Here is a 25,062-nt window from a genome sequence, read left to right on the forward strand (position 1 = left end):
ACCAAGAGTTGGGAACGGGAGGGGGCGAGAACTTCCTTAGCCGAATTCCAACTTTTCCTGGGCCGGATTCCCTCCGGCGTCCCCGAGGGGGCAGAGCTCCCCTTCTGCGGACTTCCCTTGGCTCTTTACGTCATCTAGCTGAGGGGCACAAGGAGGCCCGAAGCGCCTCCCTGCACCCAGACCCGAGGATCCCAGAGCGACTGGAAAAGTCAGGCACTACCGACTGGCCCCTCCCCGCAGGGCGCACCTAGGCAGGTCCATCGCCAGCCGGGGAGGGGAGTGTGGGCAGGAAGGAACAGGTGCGCAGCGGGACCCGCCCCCTCCCAACAGGTGGATCACCCCCACTGGGGCTCGGTTCTCGTGGACCGCGGTCCGCTCAGCTTGGCTCGAGCAGAAGGGCGCCGGACGGTATCCGCAGTCCCGAGCGCCCTCCCAGGGAGCCGGTCACTTGGTCCTGGCCCTGGGGGCTGGAGCGTACCTGGGTCAGCCCACTTCCGGGGAGGGAGGCAGAGGAGTCCCTCCCCACCGCCACCCCCAAGCCCGGCCCTTGGCTCCCACCCTTGTGTACCTGGGCGAATCCATTCCTCAGGGCGCGCGGGGGCGGGTGGCTCGGAGAGCCGCAGTGGGCCAAGGAAGTTTCCCCGGGTAGCTGAAAGCCTGCGCTTCGTCCACGTTGTCTCCGTTCCTTAAAACTTCTAGAACACGGCAGGGAGGACTTGGAATAGGGAAGAGGAACGGAAGCGAGAAGGGGAGGAGCGTGCACCCCTCCCGGCCGTGGTGCGCGCCGCGCCCCCTACCCTCCGGTACTTGGGAAGGGACGCGCGGGCCGGGCGCGCCTAGACGGCCGCGATGGCGCTGGTGGCCCGCGGGCTCTCCCGTGGGCTGGGCTCCCACCCGGCCGCCACAGGCCGGGGCGCGGTCGTCTTCGTGTGGCTTCTTCTGAGCACCTGGTGCACAGGTACAAGGCGCAGGGTCCCCGGTGCTGCGGGACGGCGGGAGGGCTCTCTAGAGCGGGATGGGTAGAGCTGCCGAGGCGGCGGGAGAGCGGAGGGGGGAGGGGACAGAGACTAGGACCTCCGGATCCACTGGATCTTCGGAAATCCGTCGTGTGCCGGGGCGGGTGGAATACCCATCCGTGTAGGGAAGCGCTTTCCCCACCCCTTGTCTAGAGATAGCAGGAAGTGAAACTCCCCGGACGGTGGGTCCCGGAGCAGCAGGGAGAACACGACCCTTTGTGGACCGCCATATCACTGAGTGTCGGAGTAACGGGGACAGGGCCGGGAGGGCTGGATCGGACGCTTCCTGGAGGGAGAGATCGAGAAGCAGTGCCCAGGCCTCGGGTGGGGTGGATGTGGGACTGGGGACTTCCCACTCCCGCAGCCCCACCTACCTCCCGCGGTCTCGAGTATCTGTACGTAAGAGTCTGGGAGGATGGACTTATGGACTCGAAACCATCTTTGCTGGCAAGCTTTCACCTAGATCGGAAGTTTGTTTGTATCGGGGTGAGGGGGCTTTATCTTTCAGGGAGCTCTTTGGGCGCGGCCCTTTGAGATGGCCTTGGGTAGGATGAGGTCACGGAGGCTGATGGAGATATTGTGGTGGCTTTAGCCACTGCCTGGCAAAGCAGTTCCATCACACAGCTCCAGAATTTTCCCTCTGAATTAAAAAAACTGTGGGTGACTTGGAACCCTCGGTGGTTTGTTTTGAAGTGGGCCTGGGGCACTGGAGACATTGCAGTGGCCACTTGGGCTTGGCTGTGCGGCCAGAGAGAGAGGCCCTTTTCTGTGAGAGAGTTGCCACGGGGAACAGGGTGGTTTGGAGGCCACAGGCTGGGGAGAGAGATGGACAGGAGGTTCTAAGGACACTGGCCATGTAGCTGTATACCTGCCACTTCAGCCCCACGGGTCTATAAAATGGGCATGATTATCGTAGCTACCGTCACAGTCCCGGGGATTAAGGAAGAACACGTGCCGGGTGCTCCATAGAACCATACGCTGTGTCAATCTGGTGACAGTGATGTTGCTCCTTCCTGTTGGGCCACCTGCCTGAGCTCACAGCCATCCCTGCTGACTCTCCTCTTGCCCTCAGCTCCTGCCAGTGCCATCCAGGTGACCGTGTCAAACCCCTACCACGTGGTGATCCTATTCCAGCCGGTGACCCTGCCCTGCACCTACCAGGTGACCACGACCCCCACGGTACCCATCGTGATCTGGAAGTACAAGTCCTTCTGCCGGGACCGCATCGCCGACGCCTTCTCCCCGGCCAGCGCTGACAACCAGATCAACGCCCAGTTGGCGGCTGGTAACCCAGGGTACAACCCCTACGTGGAGTGCCAGGACAGCGTGCGCACTGTCAGGGTTGTGGCCACCAAGCAGGGCAATGCTGTGACCCTGGGAGAGTACTACCAGGGCCGGAGGATCACCATCACAGGAAGTACGTTGGGCGGGGCAGGGGGGACGAGGCCGAGCTTGCTTGGGTGGTGGGGCTGGCGCCCTTGTGCCCAACCTGGGGTCCCCACCCAGAAACTCTTGTGTGCCAGTGTCTTAGAGGACCAGTGAAGAGAACAGTCCCTCCTTCTATCCATCCATCCATTCCTTTTATTTAAAACAAAGATTTATGGAGCACCTAACATATACCAGGTGCTGTTCTCGGCCCTGGCAATACAGCAGTCCACAAAATCATCACGTTGCAGTGAGAGAGACAAACACAACTTATACTGTCACGTGCTTGAAGGTAAAGAAAACTGGGCGATGGAGGGAGAGGCAGGGGTTCATTCTAGTATAATAGCAGTAATACGAGCAATAAGAAGTACAGTTAACATAAGTAACAGGTTACAAAGTGTCTCCCGTGTGTCAGGTTCTCACCCAGGTTTATATGGATTGACTCATTTTAGACCATATAGTAATCGGATGACTAGATTCTATTATTGTCATTTTACAGAGGCCCAGGGAGATAAAGTGACTTGGATGGGGTCACACAGCTGGTAACAGCTGGGATTCTAACTCAGCCACTTTGGGTGGTTGGCAAAGGGCTCACAGAGGAGGTGGTGTGAGTGACTGAAGGGGCGAGAGATTTTAGTGGAGAAAACCACAGCCTGGCGGGCACTTTGCACGCACTCCCACTGAGTCCTCGCCACCACGCTTTACACTGCGACAACTGAGGCACGGAGAGGTTAAGTAGTTCATCTGGGCGCACAGGTAGTAACGGTCTAAAGCTGGGACCGAGGCAGCCTTGAGAGCTCTTGCTCGTAACCATAATGCAGCCTCCTGATAGGAGGTGCCTGCTGGGGCTCAGTAAGGGACAGCGGGGAAGACATTCATTCATTCATCCGTTCAGTGTTTATCCAGCATCTATCCTGTGCCAGGCACTGCACTAGTGCTGGGGATAGCGTGGTGCTTGGGATGGCCAAGGTCCCTGCCCTCAAAGACGTGACATCCTAGCGGGATGAGCTGGCAGTAAAAAAGCAGATATAGAAAGAATAAGAATTTCAGAGAGTGCCAGGTGCTACAAACAGCACCAGGTGATGTGCTGTATGGAATGGCTTGGACATGCCCACCTTAAGACCTCTGAGAATGTGATTTGAGGAGGGACTGGGTCTGGCCCTGAAGAATCTAGAAGGCAGAGAGGAAGGTGAGGGGCAGTGGGCCCGGGATGAAGGCTCACCCACTTAACGGACATGTCCTTTCACTGTCTGTAACAAGGATTAGAGTTGTAGTCTTGGGCACGGGGGCAGCGGGGGGAAGGGAGCATCCTGTTGCAGACCCCGAGAAACCAGGCCCTGGTGCACACTCCTTCCTTCCTGCTGTGGAACAGGGATGAAAGGCAACGTTCCAAGGACAGCCTGTCAGTCCTGCTCTGGGGAGGGACCAGGCTTGTTTGCCCTGAATTCCCATGGGCGGTTCAGCCTGTAAGCATCCTGCTGTTCTTGAGGCTGGAGGGCTTCTTGGGGGGTTCGACCTACTCAGACCCCCTCCACTCTAACCCAGGAGCTGCTCCAGTCTGGACCAGGCAGGACTGCCCAGCCCCTGTCGGGACAACCCAAATACTGAGTGAGAGTGGCCCCTCTGCAGGGCACAAAACTCCAGAATGACCCTCGGGCTATATGGGTGGGGACCCCTTCGTGCTCTAGGCCTGGGTCTTTCAAGCTGCCTGGATCTGGGTCCTGGTTTGATACAGGCCCTGGCGGGTAAACATCCATTGTGTGCCTGTCCTTTCAGGAAACCCAGTACCCAGGAGAGCTTCCTCCCTTTCAGCTGTGAGGATGGGGAGAAGTGGACTTCCCTGGGGTGTTCCTATGGCCATAGGTTCTAAAAGTGAAAGGGCCTGGGCCAGCCAGAAAGGTGTTCACCCTGGAGGTGTCCCTCGGGTCCAGGTGGGTCCTGGCTCCCTTCCATTCATTCTTCCCTGCGTTGAGTGATGTGGGGTGCCAAGGTAGGAATCCTGTTTCTACCTCTCAGGCTCTTTGGGGCCCCTCTGCCTCCCTCTCAGCAGCACGGGAGCAGAAAGCCATGGGACCTCTGAAATCGTGAGGGCCACCTCTGCCACGTATCAAGAGGGAACCAGAGGCCTGGCTCCTGCTCCCATCAAAGCCCGGGCATCTTCTCCCTGCACCTAAAACAATTAAGCAGTGCCTCGCCAGTGTGATCTCAGGGCCAGCCGGGGACCGGGAACAGGGTGCGCCTTGCAGGAAGGAGGTGGGCCCAGGCCTTCGGATTGATCTAAAGAAGCCGGAAAGTCATGTTTTTTGTGGGTTTTGAAAACATCATTCAGGCCAAACAAAACGCATTGAGGCCCAGACTCGGCCCACGAGACTCCCAGATTTCAGCTCCCGGGCTGTGCAGATGTTTGCTGTGGCAGGGGCTTCCCGCCCACCTCCCGGCTTCCGGCAGGGACTGGCTGTTGAGCTCCGGTGCTCGGGAGGCGCGGTCAGGTCTGCTCTAAAGATACAGGTGGAAAAATAGTGGGTCAAGAAGGCGCTGTGGAAAAACTGGAGGATTTAGGAGAACCTAGAGTTTTATGAGGATTCAGTGAAAGAATGTGTGCAAAGGGGCCCAGCGCGTAACAAGAGCTTGATAACCAAAGGCTGAGATGCCTGACCGTGGAGGGGAGGCATGTCCTCAACTCCTTCCCTTCTGCTCCGAAGGTCACCTTATCCGGAGGCCTGCCGTGGCCTCCTTGTTTAAACTCAAACAGCCCCCAGCTCCACGCCTGCCTGGTACTCCCTGTCTGCCTTCCCCGATTCATTCTCTCTGAACTGCTTATCACTGTCCGATGTGTGACATAGTTAGATTTTTTATTTGTCTCTTTCCGAGTTAGAACCTGAGCTCTGTAAGGCAAGGATTCGTAATCTGTTCTTCGCGGCGGTGGCTCTCAAATGTTTTGGTCTTAGAGTCTCTGCACCCATAATGACTGAGGTCCTCAACAATTTATAGCCAGCGGACTGAGAGGAGTTTGACAAATGTTTTAATGACAATAATAAAGTCATTATAGGTTAACATAAATAACATGCTTTTCATGGGAAAAAAAAAAAATATGTTCTGAAACCAAACACATTTTAACGAGAAGAGTGGAATTGTTTGATAGTTTTGCAAGTCTCTGCAGTCAGGCTGAATAGGAGAGGCTGGATTCCCAAAGCTGCCTCAGTGTTCATCACATGTCACTTGTGGCTCTGGAAGACTCTACAGTACACTCGGAAAAGGCAAATCACATTTTGGCATTATACTGCAGATAACGTTGGGCCAGGTGTAGTGGCTCACACCTGTAATCCCAGCACTTTGAGAGGTTGAGGTGGGAGGATTGCTTGAGGCCAGAAGTTCGAGACCAGCCCAGGCAACATATGGGACCCCATGTCTAAAAAAATTTTTTTTCCTCTTCTGAAGATGACATATTTTTCTTTTTTTTTCTTTCTTTTTTTTTTTTTTTGAGACAGAGTCTCACTCTGTTGCCCAGGCTAGAGTGAGTGCCGTGGCGTCAGCCTAGCTCACAGCAACCTCAAACTCCTGGGCTCAAGCGATCCTCCTGTCTCAGCCTCCCGAGTAGCTGGGACTACAGGCATGCACCACCATGCCCGGCTAATTTTTTCTATATATATATTTTAGCTGTCCATATAATTTCTTTCTATTTTTAGTAGAGATGGGGTCTCGCTCTTGCTCAGGCTGGTCTCGAACTCCTGAGCTCAAACGATCCGCCCACCTCGGCCTCCCAGAGTGCTAGGATTACAGGCGTGAGCCACCTCGCCCGGCCAAGACGACATATTTTAAAACAAGAAAAAGAAAATAACTTTGACCTCAGGGATCTCCTGGAAAGGTCTCAGGGAACCCCAGGGTCCGCAGACCATGCTTTGAAAATCATTGCTTTCCAGTATACCAAGTGTCTCCACTACTGCCTAGAACATAGGGTGCACTCAGCAATTATTTGTTGGGTGTTGACTGAATGAATCAAGTGTGTATTTGGATGTAGCCCTGTGCCCAGAATGCTGGAACAGATGACAAGGGTTAAAGAAGATCAGCGTGAGGAGAGAGCGGGTTCATTGCTGCTCCTGGCCTGGCCCCGTGTCGGGCGCTGGGGGCCCAGCAGTGACAGAGACAGACTAGCTCCTGTGGCATGGAGCCGGCATTCTCACAGGGTGATGGGCGGTCAGCCCCTAAGCTGGGTGACGCACCTCGGGGGTTGGGCAGGGGAGCTGTGGCACAAGCCAAGGCAGGCAGGAGCCCCGCACACCGGGGCTGGTGTGGAGGCCGGTGCGGAGGCCAGTGCGTCTGGAGTCTCCTGAGCGGAGGAGATGGGGGCGGTGAGGCCGGCTTGATAACCGGAGGCTGGGTCATGCCAAGGGCCTTGTGGGCCCAGGGAAGGTGTCTGGAATGGTGTAGACAGGTTTTCTGTGGACATGAGGCCTGCCTTCTGAGGAGGGAAGAAGGCTCAGGTTCTTTCATTCCTCTGGCAGTTCCTGACGAATGTCCCAGTGAGCTCCAGGTGGTGTAGAAGGGGCACCCGCAGTTACTGCTGTCACAGAGCTGTCATGGAGGAGGACAGGGGGTCCACGGGCAAGGTGGTAGGCAGGTCGCCGGGTACGGGAGTGGCTGGGAAGAAAGCGGCTATGGAGTTGAGGGCATTTCCTGGCTGTGATGTTCACCTCTGGCCTGTTCCTGTCCCCCATGGGCCTAAGGCACAGCTGCCCAGTGGGTGCCCCTGTCCCACACTGGTGAGTCCCTGAAGGTATTTAACTAATTAGGGCCTGAGGAGTAGAGAGGAAACCGGATGTGGTGAAAGACTTTGATTAGCGGCATAATTAACAGGTTCCTTGCCTGGGACTGCTTCAGCCCCAGCGTCCCCAAGCCGTGGGCCTGGCCTGGAATGTGGGGAGGGAGGTAGGGAATGGACAGGCGACTGGGAGGGTCTCAGTCTCTGTTTCCCACACGGACACACCTGCTCTTTAAGGCTGCCTGGGCACCTCCTGCCATCCAGAATCTGACCTGTCTCTGCCTCCTCGCTCTGGGCCCCTGGCAGTGCACGGTGGGGCTTCGGCTCTGACAGGTGGCGCAGAGGATGGCTCTAATGCGCTGTCTCTGGAGCCAGACTGTCCCTGCCCCACCACTGACGAGCTGCATGACTTCGGGCAGATTAGGTGCTCTCTCCAGACCTGGCGTCTCCTCGTCTACAAAACAGGAATGCTAATGGTACCCACCTCACAGACTTCTCGGAACAACCCGAGTGAAGTGTTTAGAACAGGGCATAAAGGGCAGCATGCCCTTGTAAGAATTCTGTCCTTGTCACTCGATTCACCTGCAGTGCTGGTGGTGTGCTGGGAGCAGGAGTGGGCCGTGGCCCTGCTGGCGTTAGGTGCCCCCACCCCTAAGGTGCCCTTACGCCATCTCCTGATCCAGATGCCGACCTGACCTTTGACCAGACGGCGTGGGGGGACAGTGGTGTGTATTACTGCTCCGTGGTCTCGGCCCAGGACCTCCAGGGGAACAATGAGGCGTACGCGGAGCTCATCGTCCTTGGTGAGTGGGCCTGGGCCCCGAGAGCCTGGGGGGAGGCAGGGCACGGCCCCTTTGTCCACCTCTGTCTGTCTGCCCTCTGCCCTCCAGCTCACCCTCTGGGCTCTCTCGCCTGCTTTGCTCTCCCCTCGGCACCGCCAGTCACTTGGGCTTTTTTGGACCCTGCACCCCAGGGAGGCGCCCCTCGCCACAGCGCTTCCATCCAGCCAGAGCCAACCTAAGAGTGCAGAGAACTGGGGACTCGGCCTCTTCCCAGTCTCGTTTTTTGAAAATCCAGATGTGATCAGAGTTGATTGGCAGTGAGTGAGGATGGTTGGCTGTGTGTAAAATCGCAGGGAGGCTGGACCACCTCCTGCCACATCCCCAGGGCCACATGTCATCCCAGAGTCCCTTGCCAAAGAACAGGCACCTTGCCATCTCGGACGGCGCTGCGTGGCTTGCACAGAGAGTGTGTAAGTTTGAGTGAGACCAAAAGGAAGCCGACTCCAGATGCCCAGGGGCAGGATGGGGTATCTGGCTGTGAGGCCAGACGTGGCGGGGACATCACCACTGGCCAGGTGCCCTGCTGCAGCCGACACACGTAGTCTTGTGTGGCATGTGCTCTGTGTGAGAGACGCTGCCGGGCTGCGCACTGCCATCCCCACATGTGTGAATAAGCACGTGCCTGGGAGCGAGTTCCAGATGCCCCACGACAATTCACGTGTGCACTGTTGGCCCAGGAACCTCCGTGTGTCCTCCAGGGAAACACGCCATCCGCATCAGCAGTTCCCAAAATTTAGTCTCAGGGCCTGTTTACACTCTAAAAATTATTGAGGGTCTCCAAGGTTTTTGTTTTAAGTTTTTGCGGGTTATATCTCTAGTTGCTTGATGTATTAGAAATTGAAACTGGGAGGTTTTTAGAGCGCAAGAAACACAAGCACATAGGCCGTTAGCCAACAGGGCAATGGCGTCATCATGTCTCGGAGCCTGGGGAAAACTCCTCCGTACTTGCATGAGAGAACAAGAGTGAACAGGCACATAATGTCTTAGCGTTACCAAGTTTTGGCCAGATGGCCAGGACCCCACTTTGAGAGCCACTGATTGACACATGTCCTGCCCCGCTGCAGGGGCAGGGGTGCCACGTGTGAGCTCTGGAGAAGGCTTTGTGGGTGCAGAACCAGGTGTGTGGGCCTTCCGAGACACAAGCGTTGTGGGACACAGAGCTCTGGGGTCCCCGAGAGGAGGCACAGGGGGAAGACATTTGCATGTGACAATTCACAAACTGAGATCGAGCCCTCATGGGTCATGGAACTGGGAGCACATAGGACTTCTGCCTTGGTGGGCCCCTTCTTCTGTTTAAAAACTTTATGATTGTATTGTTATGAAGACAATTTATTATTATACGTTTTTCTCAGATTTTAAAATAAAATTAAAACATCTTCGTGGGCCCTAGGGCACTGTGCCTGCTCTGCCTAAGGATCAGGACTATGCCTGTCACCTGGGTTGGGACCCTTTGGGCTGCTAGGATCCATGTGTGAGGAAAAGACGGGGTGTCCAGTCTGAGGTAGAGCCTTCAGAACGCCATGGGGCATGTGCTGGAACCCTCCGTGGCATGAGAGCGGGTGGACTGTGTGACGGAAGCCTTCACACCTACCAGCACCCACATCTGGGCAGGGGTGGAGGGCAGGAGCCACATGCCAGGACCCTCCTAGGCCACCGGCCCTTCCCCGCATCAGGGCACACCTTCGACTTGAGCGGCCGGGGCTGGGTGTAGGGGCAGGGGCAGCCTGGGCTGGCTCCTGCCAGCATAATCTCCTGTTTCTCTTTTGTCCCTCCAGGCAGGACCTCTGGGGTGGCTGAGCTCTTACCTGGTTTTCAGGCGGGGCCCTTGGAAGGTATGGGGGGGTGGAGTCTTCTCTTGGGGGTTCTCACACACCATTTACTGCGACCGACTCGGGTGTTCCCCTCCCAACTAAACCCCGCTCGCTGTGGAGCCCCCACTAACCCGGCCTTGATGAGGACGGAGTAGCATGTAGTGACCCGGCTCTGTGTCTGGGGCTGGGCGGGCAGAGGAGGGCCTGGGGTGCAGGCGGGGGCTCCTGTGACTGGCGCCTGCAGTGCTCTTCAGGCGGTGGGACCTGGGCAGCAGGCTCCCTCTTCCATCCCGGAGCAACAGTCTGTCTTGCTGTGGCCAGGGTGCCTGTTGCTTTCTGCTTTGTCTGCTCGAACCCAGGGGGACTGGCCTGGGGTGCAGAGGGGTGGGCTCTGCTCTGCTGCTGAGCCCGGCCTCTGGCTGCGGGTTCCCCATGAGCTTTGCACGTAGTCTGCGCCGGCTCTGCCTGTCTGTCCCTGTTCTCTCGCAGACCTCCCGGCTCAGGGCCTCTTCTCGTCTCCCTGCAGACTGGCTCTTCGTGGTCATAGTTTGCCTGGCCTTCTTCCTCTTCTTCCTCCTCCTGGGCATCTGCTGGTGTCAGTGCTGCCCGCACACCTGCTGCTGTTACGTCAGATGTCCCTGCTGCCCGGACAAGTGCTGCTGCCCGGAGGCCCGTAAGTCCCCTCTCGTGACCACCCCTACCTGGCCTCCTTCCTGGGTCCGAGGGAAGAAAGTGGCTGTCTGCCTGCAGCCCGGGACAGCGCCACCAGTCTGGAGGTTATAAAGTTAGCAACAGGGAGAAAGCAGGCCAAGGAGGGTCTGCTATTTCAGATTATCGTTTACTTACTCCAGCTTTCAATTTATTTTTAATTTTCATTAATTTTGAGTGTTTTCTTTGGATAGTATAATCCATGCACATGGTAAAAAGAAAATACCCAATAGTATAAGATAGTCAGGTGGAAGTCAAGTTCCCTTTAAAAACAAAACCTTAAGTGAAAAAGGTAACAAGCCACACAAGGTTTGCAGCACCGCATAAGTTAAGCAAACTTTTAAAAGCACATGTCCACGCAAACACTACACGGTTTGCCCGGCTACTCTAAGGACGTGTCAGAGTGGGCACCTGTGGAGGGCTGGGAGCGGACGTAGGGCCAGAGCTGAAGGTGGAGGAAGCAAACCAAACAGGAGGGCAAGAGAGAAGAAAGAGTCCCCTCCCAGGGGACCACAGCTGCCGCCAGTCCCTAGTTTCCTTCAGGAGAGTGAGTAGACCAGCATCTCTGTGCAGCGTCCACGGAGCAGTGACAGTAAAAGACCAGGTGACTGTTGCAAGCATGGGCAGGTGGAGGTTTGCAGCCTGCTCCACGCCTGACCTGCTTGGAAGCCCAGTGAGTGATTTTTCCCTCCCCGAGGCTCAGGGTCCTCCCCTGTAAGATGGGGCTGGTGGCAGAGCTCGCCGTACCGGGTATGCCTAGGGATTTGGTGAAGTCACGTGCACGGCATTTGGCTCGGGGCTCGGCTCAGACATAACGTTCTGCACACACTGGCTGTCGGGCGTTGCCGCCGTCAGCCTCAGTAGCCACTGAGGGCCTTGGTGCCAGTCAGAGCCCTGCCGTGCACGCCGGGTGACCTCAGACAAGCAGCAGTCCCTCTCTCAGCCCTGTTTCCTTCTCTGGAAGGTCCCAACCTGACACGGTGTTGGGAGTGTTAAGGGAAGACTGTCCGAAAGTGCCCAGCATGGGGTCACGGCGCAGTCCCTGCTGGCTAGTTTTATAGTCATTGGTCTCGGTGGTAGGCACCCTGGTTCCTCCGGAACAGTTCCGCTGGCCATCCCTGCCCCTCTGCTGTCGTGTTCAGCTGAGAGCTTCTTGCTCAGGCGGTGGGTGTTAGTCCATCTCACAGATGGGCTGCAACCAAGACTGCAAATGCCTGTCCCATGGCTGCATTCCTCTGTCCCCAGGCCACATTTCTTCCATCCTGAGACCCTGCTACCCCAGCCAGATGTCCCGTTAACTCCCTGACAGAGGACCTGTTACTTCTGCCCCCACAGACCCGTCAGGGGACAGCACCTCCCTCTGCTAAATACAAAATGGCAAATCTCCTGAGCTAACGAGGGGCTTCTAGGTAGGGCTGTGCACTTAGCCTTCTGCTTCCAAAACAGTCAGGTGAAGGGAGCCTTTGAGCCCATCTCCCCATTCCACTTTCCTGTTCAAGTCCCAGGGAGGAAGCAAACTGCCTGGGGAGCAGCCACCAGAGCCCAGCCTCTTGCCAGGGGGAGGAAGGAAGCAAGGAGGATTTGCCCTTGAGCTGTCAAGCCTAGAGCCTGGCACCGGGTGGGGGTGGGTGTGGCCCAGGAGTTGGAAACACTGGAGATACTTTGTTGCTCCGCCAAGGCAGGCAAGTTAACTCCTGAGGCTCCTGCCTCAGACTGACTCCCATTGCATCTGGGTCTGGAAGGTGACACAGTTGGGTGGACCCAGCAGGTGTGAGTGTGGAGTGGGCATGGGCTCCTCCCAGATGACTCACTGTTCTAGAGCAGGGGCTCAGTCACCAAAGGGTGGCCCCTGCTCAGCCACCAAAGGGGGTGCTTGATTTCAGCTGTGGGGACAGTGCTGGGCCCTGCACACAGGCTTTATCTAAAGGGGCAGCTCTGCCCACTGTTGCCCTGTAAGCAGGCAGGCCCAGGGTGGCCACATCTTCCAGTAAGTCGGCTGGAGAGTTGGAATCTTACGTCAAACCTTTGATTGTCAAATGTTGGCAAACCACCCTACTGTCAAGCCAAGCATGCTGGCCTGCCACATTGGGGCTGTGGGCTGCCAGTGTGTGCTGCCTACTCTAAAACCTCTATGAGGAGTCATACAGGAGGTGGGGACGTGGTGAAGCCGATGTCCCCAGCCTCAGGGATGCTGAGAAATGGAACGAGGACCAGCATGGACCCAGTGCCTAGGAAAGCTTTACAGCAGAGGGGGTGTTGGAAAGGTTAGGCCCATGTCCCTCCAGAACCCACACGGTTGGAAGGCAGTGTGGCTTTCTGATGCAACTGTGTGTGTCCTCCCAGTGTATGCTGCTGGCAAAGCAGCCACCGCAGGCGTCCCAAGCATCTACGCCCCCAGCACCTACGCCCACCTCTCCCCAGCCAAGACCCCACCCCCACCAGCCATTATTCCCATGGGCCCCGTCTACAACGGGTACCCTGGAGGGTACCCTGGAGACTTCGACAGGAGCAGCTCAGGTGAGGCTTGGGGAAAGCAGAGCAGCTGGGGGCGTGGGTGCGGGTTGGGGATGGAGGTGGACTCGGGGAGGGAGGAAGGGCTGGGAACGCAGAGCTTTGTGCCTGGTGGACAGCCACTGACAGCCAATCTCCCCTAGTCGGAGGCCACAGCTCCCAGGTACCCCTGCTTCGTGACATGGACAGCAGTGTGACCTCAGGTGAGAACCCATCATTCTGAGGTTGGACATGCCTGTAGGGGAAAGAGCTGAGTCAGCATCCTTCCTTCCAAGCTGACCACCTCCAACCTCTTGTCCCTAGAAGTCCGTAGCGGCTACAGGATTCAGGCCAACCAGCAGGATGACTCCATGCGGGTCCTGTATTACATGGAGAAAGAGCTGGCCAACTTTGACCCTTCTCGACCTGGCCCCCCCAATGGCCGTGTGGAGCGGGGTGAGCAGGAGCCTTGGGGTCTGAGGGCTTCTTGAGGGGGGAGGGGGAAGCATGACTTCCTGATACCTGCCCTAGCCATGCTTGCTGCAATCCCTTTCCCACTATGACCCCTAGAGAGTGTATGAGCCAACAGGGTGACAATGCTGGACCTCAGGCTCCTGACCTTAAGTCCTGGCCTCCCCCAGCAGTGACACCCCCCTTTCCTTACAGCCATGAGTGAAGTCACCTCCCTTCATGAGGACGACTGGCGATCTCGCCCTTCCCGGGGCCCTGCCCTCACCCCGATCCGGGATGAGGAGTGGGGTCGCCGCTCCCCCCAGAGTCCCAGGAGGTGGGAGCAGGAGCCTCCCACAGAGCGGCCAGGAAGTGGCTGGCGGGCTGGGCGGCCCCGGGCCCGCTCTGTGGATGCTCTGGATGACCTGCGGCCAGGCTCTGCTGAGTCAGGGGAGAGGTCGCCCCCAAGCAGTGGGCGGAGAGGCCGGGCCTACGCGCCCCCGCGAAGCCGCAGCCGTGATGACCTCTATGACCAAGACGATCTGAGGGACTTTCCAAACTCCCGGGATCCCCACTATGATGTCAGGTCTAGGGATCGTCATTATGCTGACCCCAGGTCCCACTACCACCGGTCCCGGGACCCTCGGGACAATGGCTCCAGGTCTGAGGACCCTCAGTATGACCGGCGGCTGCTAGAAGAGGCCTTGAGGAAAAAGGGGTCTGGGGAGAGGAGACCTTATAGGGAGGAAGAGGAAGAGGAGGAGGCCTACTACCCCCCGGCGCCTCCCCCTTACTCCGAGACCGACTCCCAGGCGTCCCGAGAGCGGAGGCTTAAGAAGGTGAGAGCACCCTGACTTCAAGACCCTTTCTGGACCCCTCTCCTCCGGACCTCCCAGTTCATACTCTTCTTTTTTCTCTCTTGCAGAACTTGGCCCTGAGTCGGGAAAGTTTAGTCGTCTGATCTCACATTTTGTATGTAGCTTTTGTACTTTTTTTTTTTTTTTTAAATTGGAAGGAACACTGAGGAAGCTCTTCCCCACTTAAGTCTAAATAAAATTTATAATCACAAGGCTGAGTGTGAGAGAAGCGTCTGTTTCGCGGCGCAAGGTGGGCGGCCCAGGCGGCTGCGTCCACCCGTGGAGACCGGAGTCCCAGTCCGGAGGGAGGAAGGGACCCACCGGCCGGGCCTCCGCCCGCCGCCGGGCTAAGTACGTGCCCCGCACCGCCTCCGCCCGGCCCTGCGTGCGCGCGCCGGCCCCGCCCCGACGTGCGCATGCGCCCCGCGCCTCCGCCTTCGCGCACAGCGGCCAGGCCGCCGGGAGCGCGCGCGCGCTCCCTTCCTTCCACCCACTTACCCCTCCCCCCCGACCTACTTTACTGTCCCCAAACCCCACCGGCCTGCCTGGTCCCCGGCGGCCCGAGCCCCTCCTCCAGGCGCCCCGACGTTCCATCCGGGCCCGCATTCCAGCCGGGCAGCGCGCGGCGGGCACCGGGCGGCGGCGGGTGGCAGCAGCAGCGACCTCGCGCCCCGCCGAGACCCGGGCCCGCGCGCGCCCGCCCGCGGAGGAGACAGACAGCGCGCGCGCTCCCCGGGGGCTGCCCTCCCCCCGCGCGCGTCGGTCCCGGGCTCGCGCCGCCGCCGCCGCCGCCGCGCGCGCGCAGCTCAAGTAAAGGAGGAAAAAAAAGGGGGAAAAATAGAAAGCGGCGGCGGCTGCAGCAGCTATCCGCCGCCGGAGTGGGCCAGGCCGGGCGGCGGACGCGCGAGCCGGGGATCCGGGGCACAGGCGGCGGCCATCCAGGGCGGGCCGTGTTAAAAAAAAAGTCGCGGCGGCGGCGGCTGCTCAGGGAAGGAGGCCCAAGGGCCGCGTGCAGCGGGCGGGGGGCAGCGGCGCGGCGTCCCGGGGCCTCGAGCCGCCGGAGCCGGTGGGCGGGCGGAGGCAGCGGCGGTCGGAGAAGGCGGTGGCTGCAGGAGCGGCGGCGGCGGCTGCGGCGGCGGCATCTCCTCCTCACATGACCCCACTGTTTGTCCCCGTGATCAGCGCGAGCGGCTCCCGTGTCTCCTCCGTCCCCTCCTGCCGCGCGGCGTGAGCGCCGGGCTCGGGGGCCCCCCCGGCCGCCCGCCCCCTCCCCTCCCTCCCCTCCCCTCCCCTCCCCTCCCCCCGGGCCCCGCGCCCCCCCCGCCCCCGCCCCCCCCATGGACATGTTGGACCCGGGTCTGGATCCCGCTGCCTCGGCCACCGCTGCTGCCGCCGCCAGGTAAGAGCGCCTGCCGGGCCATGCCCCGCGTCCCGGCCCCGGACCTTCGGCCTGTAGGCCGGGCCGCCATGATCCCGAGCGGCCAAGGCCCGGCTCAAAATGGAGGCCGCGAGGGCGGGGGACCCGGTGCCTGATACCCCCGGACCCCGGCCCCGGCGGACCCCCGCCTCACACTGGGCCGGGCGGGGGGGAGCCTGCACCTGGGCGGGGGGCGCGGGCGCGGGCAGCCCTGAGCCCCTCTCCGCCTTGTCCCCTCCGTAGCCACGACAAGGGACCCGAGGCAGAGGAGGGCGTCGAGCTGCAGGAAGGTGAGCGCCCGCGGGGCCCACCGGGGCTGCGGCCGCGCCCGGGGAGGGGGCCGGGGGCGCCCGGGCCGGCGCGACCAATGACTGTCCCCCTGCCCTCCTCCGGCCACAGGCGGGGACGGCCCTGGGGCGGAGGAGCAGACGGCGGTGGCCATCACCAGCGTCCAGCAGGCGGCGTTTGGCGACCACAACATCCAGTACCAGTTCCGCACAGAGACTAATGGAGGACAGGTGAGCGGCGGGCCAGGCGCCCGGCGGCCGGGGAGGGTCGGGCGGGCGGGCTGGCGGGGAGAGTCTAGGACCTGGCCCCAGCGCCGGTCTTGCCGCTCTGCCGCCCCCTGCAGGTGACATACCGCGTTGTCCAGGTGACTGATGGTCAGCTGGACGGCCAGGGCGACACGGCTGGCGCCGTCAGCGTCGTGTCTACCGCTGCCTTCGCGGGGGGGCAGCAGGCTGTGACCCAGGTGGGTGTGGACGGGGCGGCCCAGCGCCCAGGCCCCGCCGCTGCCTCTGTACCCCCAGGTCCCGCAGCGCCCTTCCCGCTGGTAGGTGCCCAGCAACCCCTGGGGGGTGGAGAGGGGACACTGGCTCTGCTCCTGGGGAGCCCCAGGGGGTAGGGCAGGTGGCACGCAGATGCTGCCTTCAAGCTGTGGGTGTCAAATCCCCGTCATGCACAGGGAGACCTTGGGCAAAAACTTTTAGAATGGTTTTTTTTGTTTTGTAAAATGGGGATGATATCTCTAAGAGGAAAGTTTATTAGAGTTAAAATGGATTGGTGAGGCAAGTGATTGCTGAGCATCTGCGAAGTTTCAGGGCTATCCAAGACACAGGACAGAATGGCACACACAGAAGGGTCCCACTCCTCTGTTTATTGCGGAGAATGTAGTAAACAACAACACAGCCACAAGGAGATGGGAGGGGGGAACAGAGATGGCTAAGGGTGGCCTCCATGTCCTCCTGCTCCCCAGGCTGTAATCCAAAATCCCTTCAGCAATGGTGGCAGCCCAGCGGCCGAGGCTGTCAGCGGGGAGGCGCGGTTTGCCTATTTCCCAGCGTCCAGCGTGGGAGATACCACAGCTGTGTCCGTACAGACCACAGACCAGAGCCTGCAGGCTGGAGGTAAGTGGAGGAAGAGGCCAGGTTGGAAGACAGGGGAGGCAACAGGCCTATCAGGGAGAGAAGCCCCTCAGCTGGTTCCAGCTCTGCCCCTGTTGTGGCACTAACCCCCACTCTCCCTGCAGGCCAGTTCTATGTCATGATGACACCCCAGGATGTGCTTCAGACAGGAACACAGAGGACAATTGCACCCCGGACACACCCCTACTCCCCGTACGTGCAGGAGACTTGGTCCCATGAGCAGGGGCCACTGGGAGGGCCTGGTATTGGGGCCGGAGGAAGGGAGGGTTTTCTGGACTAGGAGCTGGGCAGTTCAGCACACAGCAGGCACAGGATATATTTTTTGGCCTATTTCTGCTTCTCTAGTGCAAGTAAGGAAAGTGCCATTTCCTCTTTCCACACATAGATTTATCTTGCAAAGATAATTTTCAACTCTAACTGCTTAATGAATGCTTGGACCAATAGGCCTGAGATAATATGTGCCAATTTTTTTTTTCCTCTTCTAGAAAAATTGATGGAACCAGAACTCCCCGAGATGAGAGAAGAAGAGCTCAGCACAATGAAGGTAAGGATAAGGTGGAGCTCCTGGGCCAGCCCAGGCCACCTGGCTTCCCAGGCTCAGCCTGTCGTGGTGTTTGGGTCACAGATAGAGAGGCAGCTCTGGCTCGTTACCGGGCACACTACAAATGCTTGAGAGGTGTTTGTTGAATGCTGGGAAGGTAGAAACTGCATGGGGAAGGGAGAGGGTGCAGCATCAGGACAGTCAGGGAGCGTGAGCTGGAATTGGCCGTGTGTTTTGATATACCTGGCTAATGATTTTGAATTAATGACCAACATCCAAAATGGCGGACTGCACATTCCCATGTGGATTGCCTGCCCCCTTGAAAAACTGGGTTGATCTGGCTCACCTGGGCCGACCTTCCCATGCGCTAGCTGTGGTGTTCACATCCCTCGGTCCCATGCCTTCCTGGCCTCCAGAAATAGCTCCGGTCTGCTGGGGAGCACATCTGAAGAGGAAACTGCAAGAAGCTGCGCCTCCGGCTGGCCGAGGCCAGAGCATCCTGCCCTGCTCAGAACTCTCACCTAAGGTCAATTTTGGCCTTCACTGCTGTCCCCTAGACCCCCTGCTTCAGTTATAGCCACTGCAGTGGGCACAGTGACGTGCAGGTGCCAGGGGAGCATTTGCACCCAAACAACCGTCATTCACCAAATGTTTACTGACGGTGGAGTCCGGGCTGGGCAGCACGGGCCCCATGCCAGGTCTGGAGCTGGCTGGGAGTGTCAGGGAGGCTCAGAGGAGGGAGGGCTTGTGTCTGGCTGAATGCTGATGGGGGTTGAGGGGAGCCTTCCTCAGGAAAGCATTCTTTGGGAGCATCTGTCGGGGGCAAGGCAGTGTGGGTCAGGTCGCTCCAGGGGGTGCTGGTTTGGTTGTGGCCGAGGCTGCATGTGGAGTGCAGCCGGGAGGGTCTAGGCAGGCCTTGGACGTCAGAGTGAGGCTCTGAGTTCTGAAGGTGTTTGTGGGGGGCGGGGGGGTTGCTGGCCCACGTAGTTGTGTTCTAAGCAGCTCACTGAGCTCAGCTCAGCGTGCCCTGGGTGTCAGCCCGTCCCGTTAGGCCCTCAGACACAGTGGGTAACAGCGCTGTTGTGGCTCGGTGTGTTCACTCTGGTGGGAGGGGCGGAAATTATACGTGGCTACAATGTGACGTCAGGGAGCAGAATAAGTTACATGAAGGAAAGTGAAGCTGGATGGGGGAAAGGTGAGGCAGCGATGTGCCCCGAAGGCCTCTCTGAGAGGCAGTGTTTGAGCAGAGAGCTGGACGGGCCCTAGGAAATGGGCCGGTCATGGACGGCGGAGGTGAGAGCCAGTACGAAGGCCGGGCAGCGCTGGAGCAGACCGGGTGGGGTTGAGAGAGCAGAACTCTGGAGGGAAAAGAGGAAGTTGGCGGGCTGGAAGGCGCAGAGGGCTTGGAAGAGGCCCCCGGTGTGGACGTCCCTGCCTCTGTGGTTTTATTCTAGTGTGATCTGTGTGTGGAGGTGGGTTGGTGGGGGTGCTGGGAAACCCGAGGCTCGGAAAGGAGGCGGCGACTACAGGTGTGGGCCTGAGACAGGCAGGTGAGAGGGCACGGGCGCAGGAGAGACTCCAAGGCTGAATCGGGGTTTCATGCTGAGCTCGGTTGCTTTGGAGGGAAGGGGTGAGTCTGAGCTTGGTTTCGGGGGGTGTGTTGAGGGGCCTCCAGTGGGCTACCCCGGCAGGCCTGGCTGCACCACTTACCGGCCATGTGGCGTCAGGCTGGTTGTCAATCTCTGCACCTGTCTCGCCCCTTGTAAAGCCGTGTTAACTTGCCTGCCCCAAGGCTGCTAGGGAGGGTGCAGTGAGTTGCGACGTGAGAGGCTCCCGGCGCCACACGGTAACATCTCGTGATGCCACCTGGGCACCTTCCCGCCCTACTCTCACTCCCTGCCTCTCCCTAGATTAAGCCACTTCCAAACAGTCTTGAGTGCGTCTTTCTCATCCTGTGGAAAGCAGTCTTCTTCGTACGCTTGCCCTTACCCTCCAGCTGCGTCCTACAGAACGTGTGACCCTCCTTCCGCCCCTCCTCCCCGTAGCCTTGGCTCATTTCTCTACAAAACAGCTCCACTTAAGGTCACCGTGATGACCTCATTGCCAAATCTACTGGCTTCCTTTCCTGCCTGAGCTCCAAGCATCTGACCCTGCTTATTCCCCTCCTTTTGGGAATGTTCCTTTCTGAGCCACCCTCTCCGATTCTCCTGTGCTCTTTGCTTCTCCCCGCCCCCCTCCCATTCCTCAGAGCAAACCCCCAAACTTCTCATGGGACGCTTGTCAGGATCTCCAGGGTTCTCCCAGGAGGTTCAGAATGAGTAGATCAGAGAGAGGCCCAGGCATCTGTTTTCAGCAAGTTCCCAGGTGATTCTTCACCTCGGGAGAGTTTGGGAAACTGCTTTGGCTGCTGGTGCTCTAAGGCTGGTCCCTCTTCCACTTGCCTCAAATGTACAGCACGTGAGGCCCAGGGGCGGCTCGTACTGGCTCCAGGTGAGCTGGAGCTCTGTTCCCAGTTGCAGTTTCATCATTTCTCTTTGCTCCGGAAGAGTACGTGACCCATAAAAAGGTGAGAACTGCTTGCAGGTGTCCCCCGGGCTTCCCTCACCACCTAGATGCTGGTCGTCTCTACACTGTGTTCTCACGCCAGACCCGTACTTTGAACTGTGCACTCAAAATCCCCATCTCTGGATGTCCTTGGGACACCTGAGACTCGACTTGTCCCAAACAGAACTCACCCTCTCCCCTCTCCAAAGGCTCCATGCAACATTTCACATTCCGGAGTAGCAAAGGACACCCCGACCACACTTACCCACACCAGAAACCAAAGCCAAAGCCACTTTCGACCCTGCCCTCTTCTTCCCTGCCCTCCCCACACGCCACGGTTCTGTGCGCAGTGGTTCACGGCAGCTTCTCTCTCTCCTTTTCCCCTTTCCCATCATATCTTGGTGCCAGAGCAGTCCGTCTCGGAGTCGCAAGCTCCAGTGCCTGCCGGGGCCTTGGGGGAAGTACACTGGTGTGTCAGAAAGGAAAGGGGTCCTGGTGAACCGGGGCACACGTGTCCTGCCTGCCAGGGCGGCCCTCGCACAGCACCAGCCCGTTGCTGCCTTGTCAAAATTTAGGGCACCTGTTGCCAGAGCCTCTGAGAAGCCAGAAATCCAGATCTTTATTTAAAATCTGATTTTTAAATGTCTCATTGAATTGCTTTCTCTGTTTCATTGATTTCCATTCTTAACGTTAAAGATTTGTTCTTTTTACTTATTTTGGATTTAACTTGCTGGGTTTTGTTCTTTGGGAGTTTTCCCCCCTAGTTTCTTAAGGTGATTCTAAACCTTTCTTTTTCTTAGTATAAGCCTTTATGGTTGTAAATTTCACTCTGACGACACTTTAGCTGCCGCCTGTTTGGATGTGTTGTGTTTTTGTTATCATTCACTTCAGGGTATTTTCCCGTTCTCCTTGTGATTTCTTCTTTGACCCTTGGGTTATTTAGAGGTACATTGCTTAATTTCCAAATATTTGTGAGTTTTCTGGATATTGCTTTTGTTATTGATTTTTAATTTAGTTCTGCTGTGGTCAGAAAACACACTCTGTATAGTTTCTGTTCTTTCAAGTTTTTTGAGACTCACCTTACAGCCCCAGATACTGTCTAGCTTGGTGACGGCTCCACGTGCACTGGCCTAGAGCGTGTGTCTGCCCCTGTCAGGTGGCGTGTCCCCCAGTGTCAGTGAGGTCAAGTTGGGTGAGTGTTTAGGTTCTCTGACCTGAGTTTTTTGTCTACTTGCTCTGTCAATTACTGAGAGAGGAATGTGGACGTCTGTCAGCTGTATCTGTGGATTTGTTCAATTCTCCCTTCAGTCCTAACAGGTTTTTATTTCCAAGATGAGGGCGTCGTCATCATCACAGCTCACTGCAGCCTCCAATGCTTGGGCTCAAGCGATCCTCCCACCTCAGCCTCCCAAAATGCTAGGATTACAGGCGTGTGCCACCACACCCGACCCAGTTCTGGCAGATTTTGGTTCCCAGTTGTGCTTTAAGTGTTACATGGGTGTGGCTGAAGTACTTCTGTGGAGTGGACACAGCCTTGATCTTAATGGGTCTGCCTCCATTTCAGATACCCTAGCGGTCTTCCCAAGCCAAAGGCCGGACCATGTCATCACCTGCTTGATGGCAGGGCGTAGACTCCAGGGCCTGGACCTCTAGAGGATGAGCAGATGAGGTCCAGACCTGTTGGCAGAGCACTCAAGGCCTTGACCACCTATTACAACTTCTCCCCACCCCCACCTGCAGTGTATTTCATGCCACCGTATCTGGGATCTTGCCACTTGTCTGCCTGATGTCCTTCCTCTCAGGAACCAGCCCAAGTGTTCCTAAGTCTTTCTCAGAGGATTTTTCTCACCCCAACTCCCATGCTGAAACCATTGCTTTGCCGAGACATTCCCAGGCACTTTGTACAGTCTGTAGTTGTAACGCTTGTGCTTTGGTGTCACTGATGTGCACGTCACAGTGGCACTGAGTGCCAGTGGGTCAGAACCGGGGCTGAGTCCACCTAGACTCCAGCCTGGAGGAAGGTCCTGCCCGCGTGAGGGCAGGCAGGAGGCTTTCAGGTGTGAACGCTAACCGGAGAAGGTGTAGCCGCAGCATGGCGCGCAGGCTCCTGGCAGCCAGGCCGTGGGAGGGTAGAGAAAGGCACTGGGCCGCCGTCTCTTGCCCACTTCCTCCGCTGAGACCTCGGGAATGGAGCACACTACTGAGGAGCGTGGCGGGCGATGCCCCCAGGCTGGGGCTGGACTCAGCTCCGTCGGCCATAGAGTTCCCAAAGTCGGGGATGTGGCTCAGGTCACCATGATGGTGACACGGTGTTGAGCACTCATTGAGCCAGGGCTGGGCCTGGACAACACTCAGTCCCAGGCACCATTCTTGTCATGGTATCAGGGGTTTCAGAGGAAAGAGAAGAGAGCAAGGGAGGAGGAGGGTCCGTGTCACTGGAGGGTGTTGTCACTCAGGCCAAAGTGGGAGGCACTTGGGGGGGATGGTTGGTCAGCAATAAGAGGAGAACACCGAGGGACGAGCGTGGGATTGGCCTGGTAGTGGGCCACAGCGTTCCAAGGGAAGGGCAGGTGGGCGAGGTGTGTTCTCTGGGTGTGGCAAGTAGCGGGCATGCTCTGGCCCCAGTGTCCCCATGGCCACCTCCTTGTCTTCTTTTCTGCATCCACATAGCTCCATCCTTCCATGAACACCGCCGACAGCGTGAGCCATCCTGGCAGGGGGGCTGGGGGCGTGTGGGGCAGGAATCGGGGGTAGCTGGGCGTGGTTTTGTGTCCTCACAGTGCCTGTGCTGTGCTCTGGAGGTAACGCAGGGCCGGGACAGCCTTGCTGCAGTCGGCCCCGAACCGGAGGTCTCGGGCTGCAGCGCACGCGGCCCAGCCCGTGTCGGAAGGACGGGCTGTGGGCCCCAGGACGGCACGTGGCTGTGTGGGGGCAGCTGCCTCCCAGCTAACAGAGTTTGAGTGAGACTGTGCAGTTCTGTGGAGCAAAATCACAAATCTGGGTTTTTCATGTAAAGTCTTCCCTTGGTTTGCCATCCCGGCCTTCGAAGTGGGGTTCCTGTTGTTCCTGGGGGAGCCACAGGGCAGCTGCTGGGGGTCTGGAAAAAGGATTTTAAGCAGGGGTGAGACGTGGTCAGACTTCAGTTTCAGAGATGAGGAGAGAAACAAAATCGGGGCCCAGGCTGTCCGGGGAGACTGGAGAATCGAATGGGGGCTGCGGAGCTGGTGCGGGGCTCTGGCCCTCTCCTGGCTGCCGGGAGTACGTGCCCGCTGTGGCCAGAACTCTGTCTTTCAAAAGATGCCAGTTTTGATGAGAAGTTTCCTGATTTTTAAATGTTGACTCAAATTTTGAAAAGTATACTAGGCAGGCCAACAAAACAAACTGGAAGTCCCTGGCTTCTGATTCCTGCCTAAAGGTATGTGGCACCCGAGGGTCAGGGTTTCTTTGTTCTTCCCGAGAGGCTGGCGTGGAGCTGGCTGCCTGGGTTCAAGTCCTGGCCCCACACTTGCCGGTGCTGTGATGGGGTGGGGCTTGCACCGTGCCTCAGTGTCCTCAGGTCCAGGCATCCATCCCGCGAGGGACGCCGCTGGGGCACGCGCAGAAGTGCCATAAGCGTAGCCGCCGTTGTGGCTGTTGTTCCCGCAGTAGAGCGGAGGCGGAGGGACAAGATCAACAACTGGATCGTCCAACTCTCAAAAATCATTCCAGATTGTAACGCGGACAACAGCAAGACAGGAGCGGTGAGTGTCCCCTGTACCCCAGCCAGGCAGCCACCTGAGCCCTTCCGGAAAGTCCAGGCTAGGAGTTGGGCCCCGGAGTGGTGCGGGGTGGGCCACCGGGCCGAGCGCTCTGACGAGCTCGCCCCCACGCCCGCAGAGTAAAGGTGGGATCCTGTCGAAGGCCTGCGATTACATCCGGGAGCTTCGCCAGACCAACCAGCGCATGCAGGAGACCTTCAAGGAGGCCGAGCGGCTGCAGATGGACAATGAGCTCCTGAGGCAGCAGGTGGGTGCCAGGGCCCGGAGCTGGGTGGAGCGCCCAGGAGCTCCAGGTGCAGGAGCCAGCCCCTGGCTCCCTTGTCCGTGTTGTGTCTGCCAGATCGAGGAGCTGAAGAATGAGAACGCCCTGCTTCGAGCCCAGCTGCAGCAGCACAACCTGGAGATGGTGGGCGAGAGCACCCGGCAGTGACGCCCGCCCCCAGCGCAGCCGCTGCCCGTGCCGGCCTCTGCTGCCCCTTCCCCAGCCCTTAGCACAGAGAGGGACACACGCCCCTCCCCCAGCTGCGTTTTTTATAGTAGATTTTTAACAAAAACGGGGAGAAATAATGCATTTCTGTGGATACATTGCCCACCACCCTCAACTTGGAAACGTCCTCCCTCCCCATCTGTCTTCTCCCCTCTCCTGCCCTCACTAAGCCCCGGCACGTCTAGTGTTCTCACCTGGAGGCGAGTGAGGAGGACAGGCCCTGCCACGTGTGCTGCCTCCTTGGTCTCTAGAGGTGCTGAGACAGGGTGCTTGCGGGAAGGAGGGGAGCCTGTGGGGGCCACCCCTGGGGCCTGGGCCTAAGCAGGGAGGCCACGTCCCCCCCCACCTCCTGTTTCTGGATCCCTGCTCCCCTTTGGGGGTATGTGTGTATGTGTGTGTGTGCGTGCGTGTGTGTGCGTGTGTGTGTGTGTGTGTGTGTTAATTTTCTTTATGGAAAAATGGACAAAAAAATAGAGAGAGAGAGGTATTTAACTGCAATAAACTGGCCCCATGTGGCCCCCGCCTTGTCTGAT

General features: G+C 58.4%; 2 protein-coding genes across 11 annotated transcripts; both read left to right on the forward strand.

Annotated features, from left to right (window-relative positions):
* Positions 1 to 598: 598 nt before the first annotated feature.
* Positions 599 to 14,570, forward strand: LSR (lipolysis stimulated lipoprotein receptor). Of its 7 annotated transcripts, none has more exons than XM_069458256.1 (10): positions 599 to 958; positions 2,089 to 2,433; positions 7,884 to 8,003; positions 9,818 to 9,874; positions 10,380 to 10,526; positions 12,905 to 13,078; positions 13,216 to 13,275; positions 13,376 to 13,507; positions 13,718 to 14,340; positions 14,427 to 14,570. In XM_069458256.1, the coding sequence occupies exons 1-10, from the start codon at positions 850 to 852 to the stop codon at positions 14,460 to 14,462; spliced, it is 1,803 nt and encodes a 600-aa protein (XP_069314357.1). In that variant the 5' UTR covers positions 599 to 849; the 3' UTR covers positions 14,463 to 14,570. The 7 variants fall into 7 exon arrangements, with proteins under 7 accessions (XP_069314357.1, XP_069314358.1, XP_069314360.1 ...); XM_069458257.1 differs by having other exon boundaries at positions 13,379 to 13,507; positions 14,427 to 14,564; XM_069458259.1 differs by lacking the exon at positions 9,818 to 9,874 and having other exon boundaries at positions 13,379 to 13,507.
* Positions 14,571 to 15,674: 1,104 nt separating this feature from the next.
* USF2 (upstream transcription factor 2, c-fos interacting) lies at positions 15,675 to 25,046 on the forward strand. Of its 4 annotated transcripts, none has more exons than XM_069458205.1 (10): positions 15,675 to 15,757; positions 16,019 to 16,065; positions 16,175 to 16,293; positions 16,407 to 16,607; positions 17,031 to 17,181; positions 17,304 to 17,391; positions 17,685 to 17,743; positions 23,930 to 24,024; positions 24,161 to 24,289; positions 24,383 to 25,046. In XM_069458205.1, the coding sequence occupies exons 1-10, from the start codon at positions 15,696 to 15,698 to the stop codon at positions 24,470 to 24,472; spliced, it is 1,041 nt and encodes a 346-aa protein (XP_069314306.1). In that variant the 5' UTR covers positions 15,675 to 15,695; the 3' UTR covers positions 24,473 to 25,046. The 4 variants fall into 4 exon arrangements, with proteins under 4 accessions (XP_069314306.1, XP_069314307.1, XP_069314308.1 ...); XM_069458206.1 differs by having other exon boundaries at positions 16,407 to 16,526; XM_069458207.1 differs by lacking the exon at positions 16,407 to 16,607.
* The last annotated feature ends 16 nt before the right edge of the window (positions 25,047 to 25,062 follow it).

This window comes from Eulemur rufifrons, chromosome 24 (genome assembly GCF_041146395.1).
Source record: "Eulemur rufifrons isolate Redbay chromosome 24, OSU_ERuf_1, whole genome shotgun sequence".
Classification (NCBI taxonomy): Eukaryota; Metazoa; Chordata; class Mammalia; order Primates; family Lemuridae; genus Eulemur; species Eulemur rufifrons.

Bases quoted from the DNA above. Each gene is read 5' to 3' on its own strand.
- LSR (XM_069458256.1), top strand. From the start codon at position 850: ATGGCGCTGGTGGCCCGCGGGCTCTCCCGTGGGCTGGGCTCCCACCCG. The intron at 8,004-9,817 runs GTGAGTGGGCCT...TTGTCCCTCCAG, and splicing joins CGCGGAGCTCATCGTCCTTG to GCAGGACCTCTGGGGTGGCT. The intron at 9,875-10,379 runs GTATGGGGGGGT...GTCTCCCTGCAG, and splicing joins TCAGGCGGGGCCCTTGGAAG to ACTGGCTCTTCGTGGTCATA.
- USF2 (XM_069458205.1), top strand. From the start codon at position 15,696: ATGGACATGTTGGACCCGGGTCTGGATCCCGCTGCCTCGGCCACCGCT. The intron at 17,392-17,684 runs GTACGTGCAGGA...TTCCTCTTCTAG, and splicing joins CGGACACACCCCTACTCCCC to AAAAATTGATGGAACCAGAA. The intron at 24,025-24,160 runs GTGAGTGTCCCC...CCACGCCCGCAG, and splicing joins ACAACAGCAAGACAGGAGCG to AGTAAAGGTGGGATCCTGTC.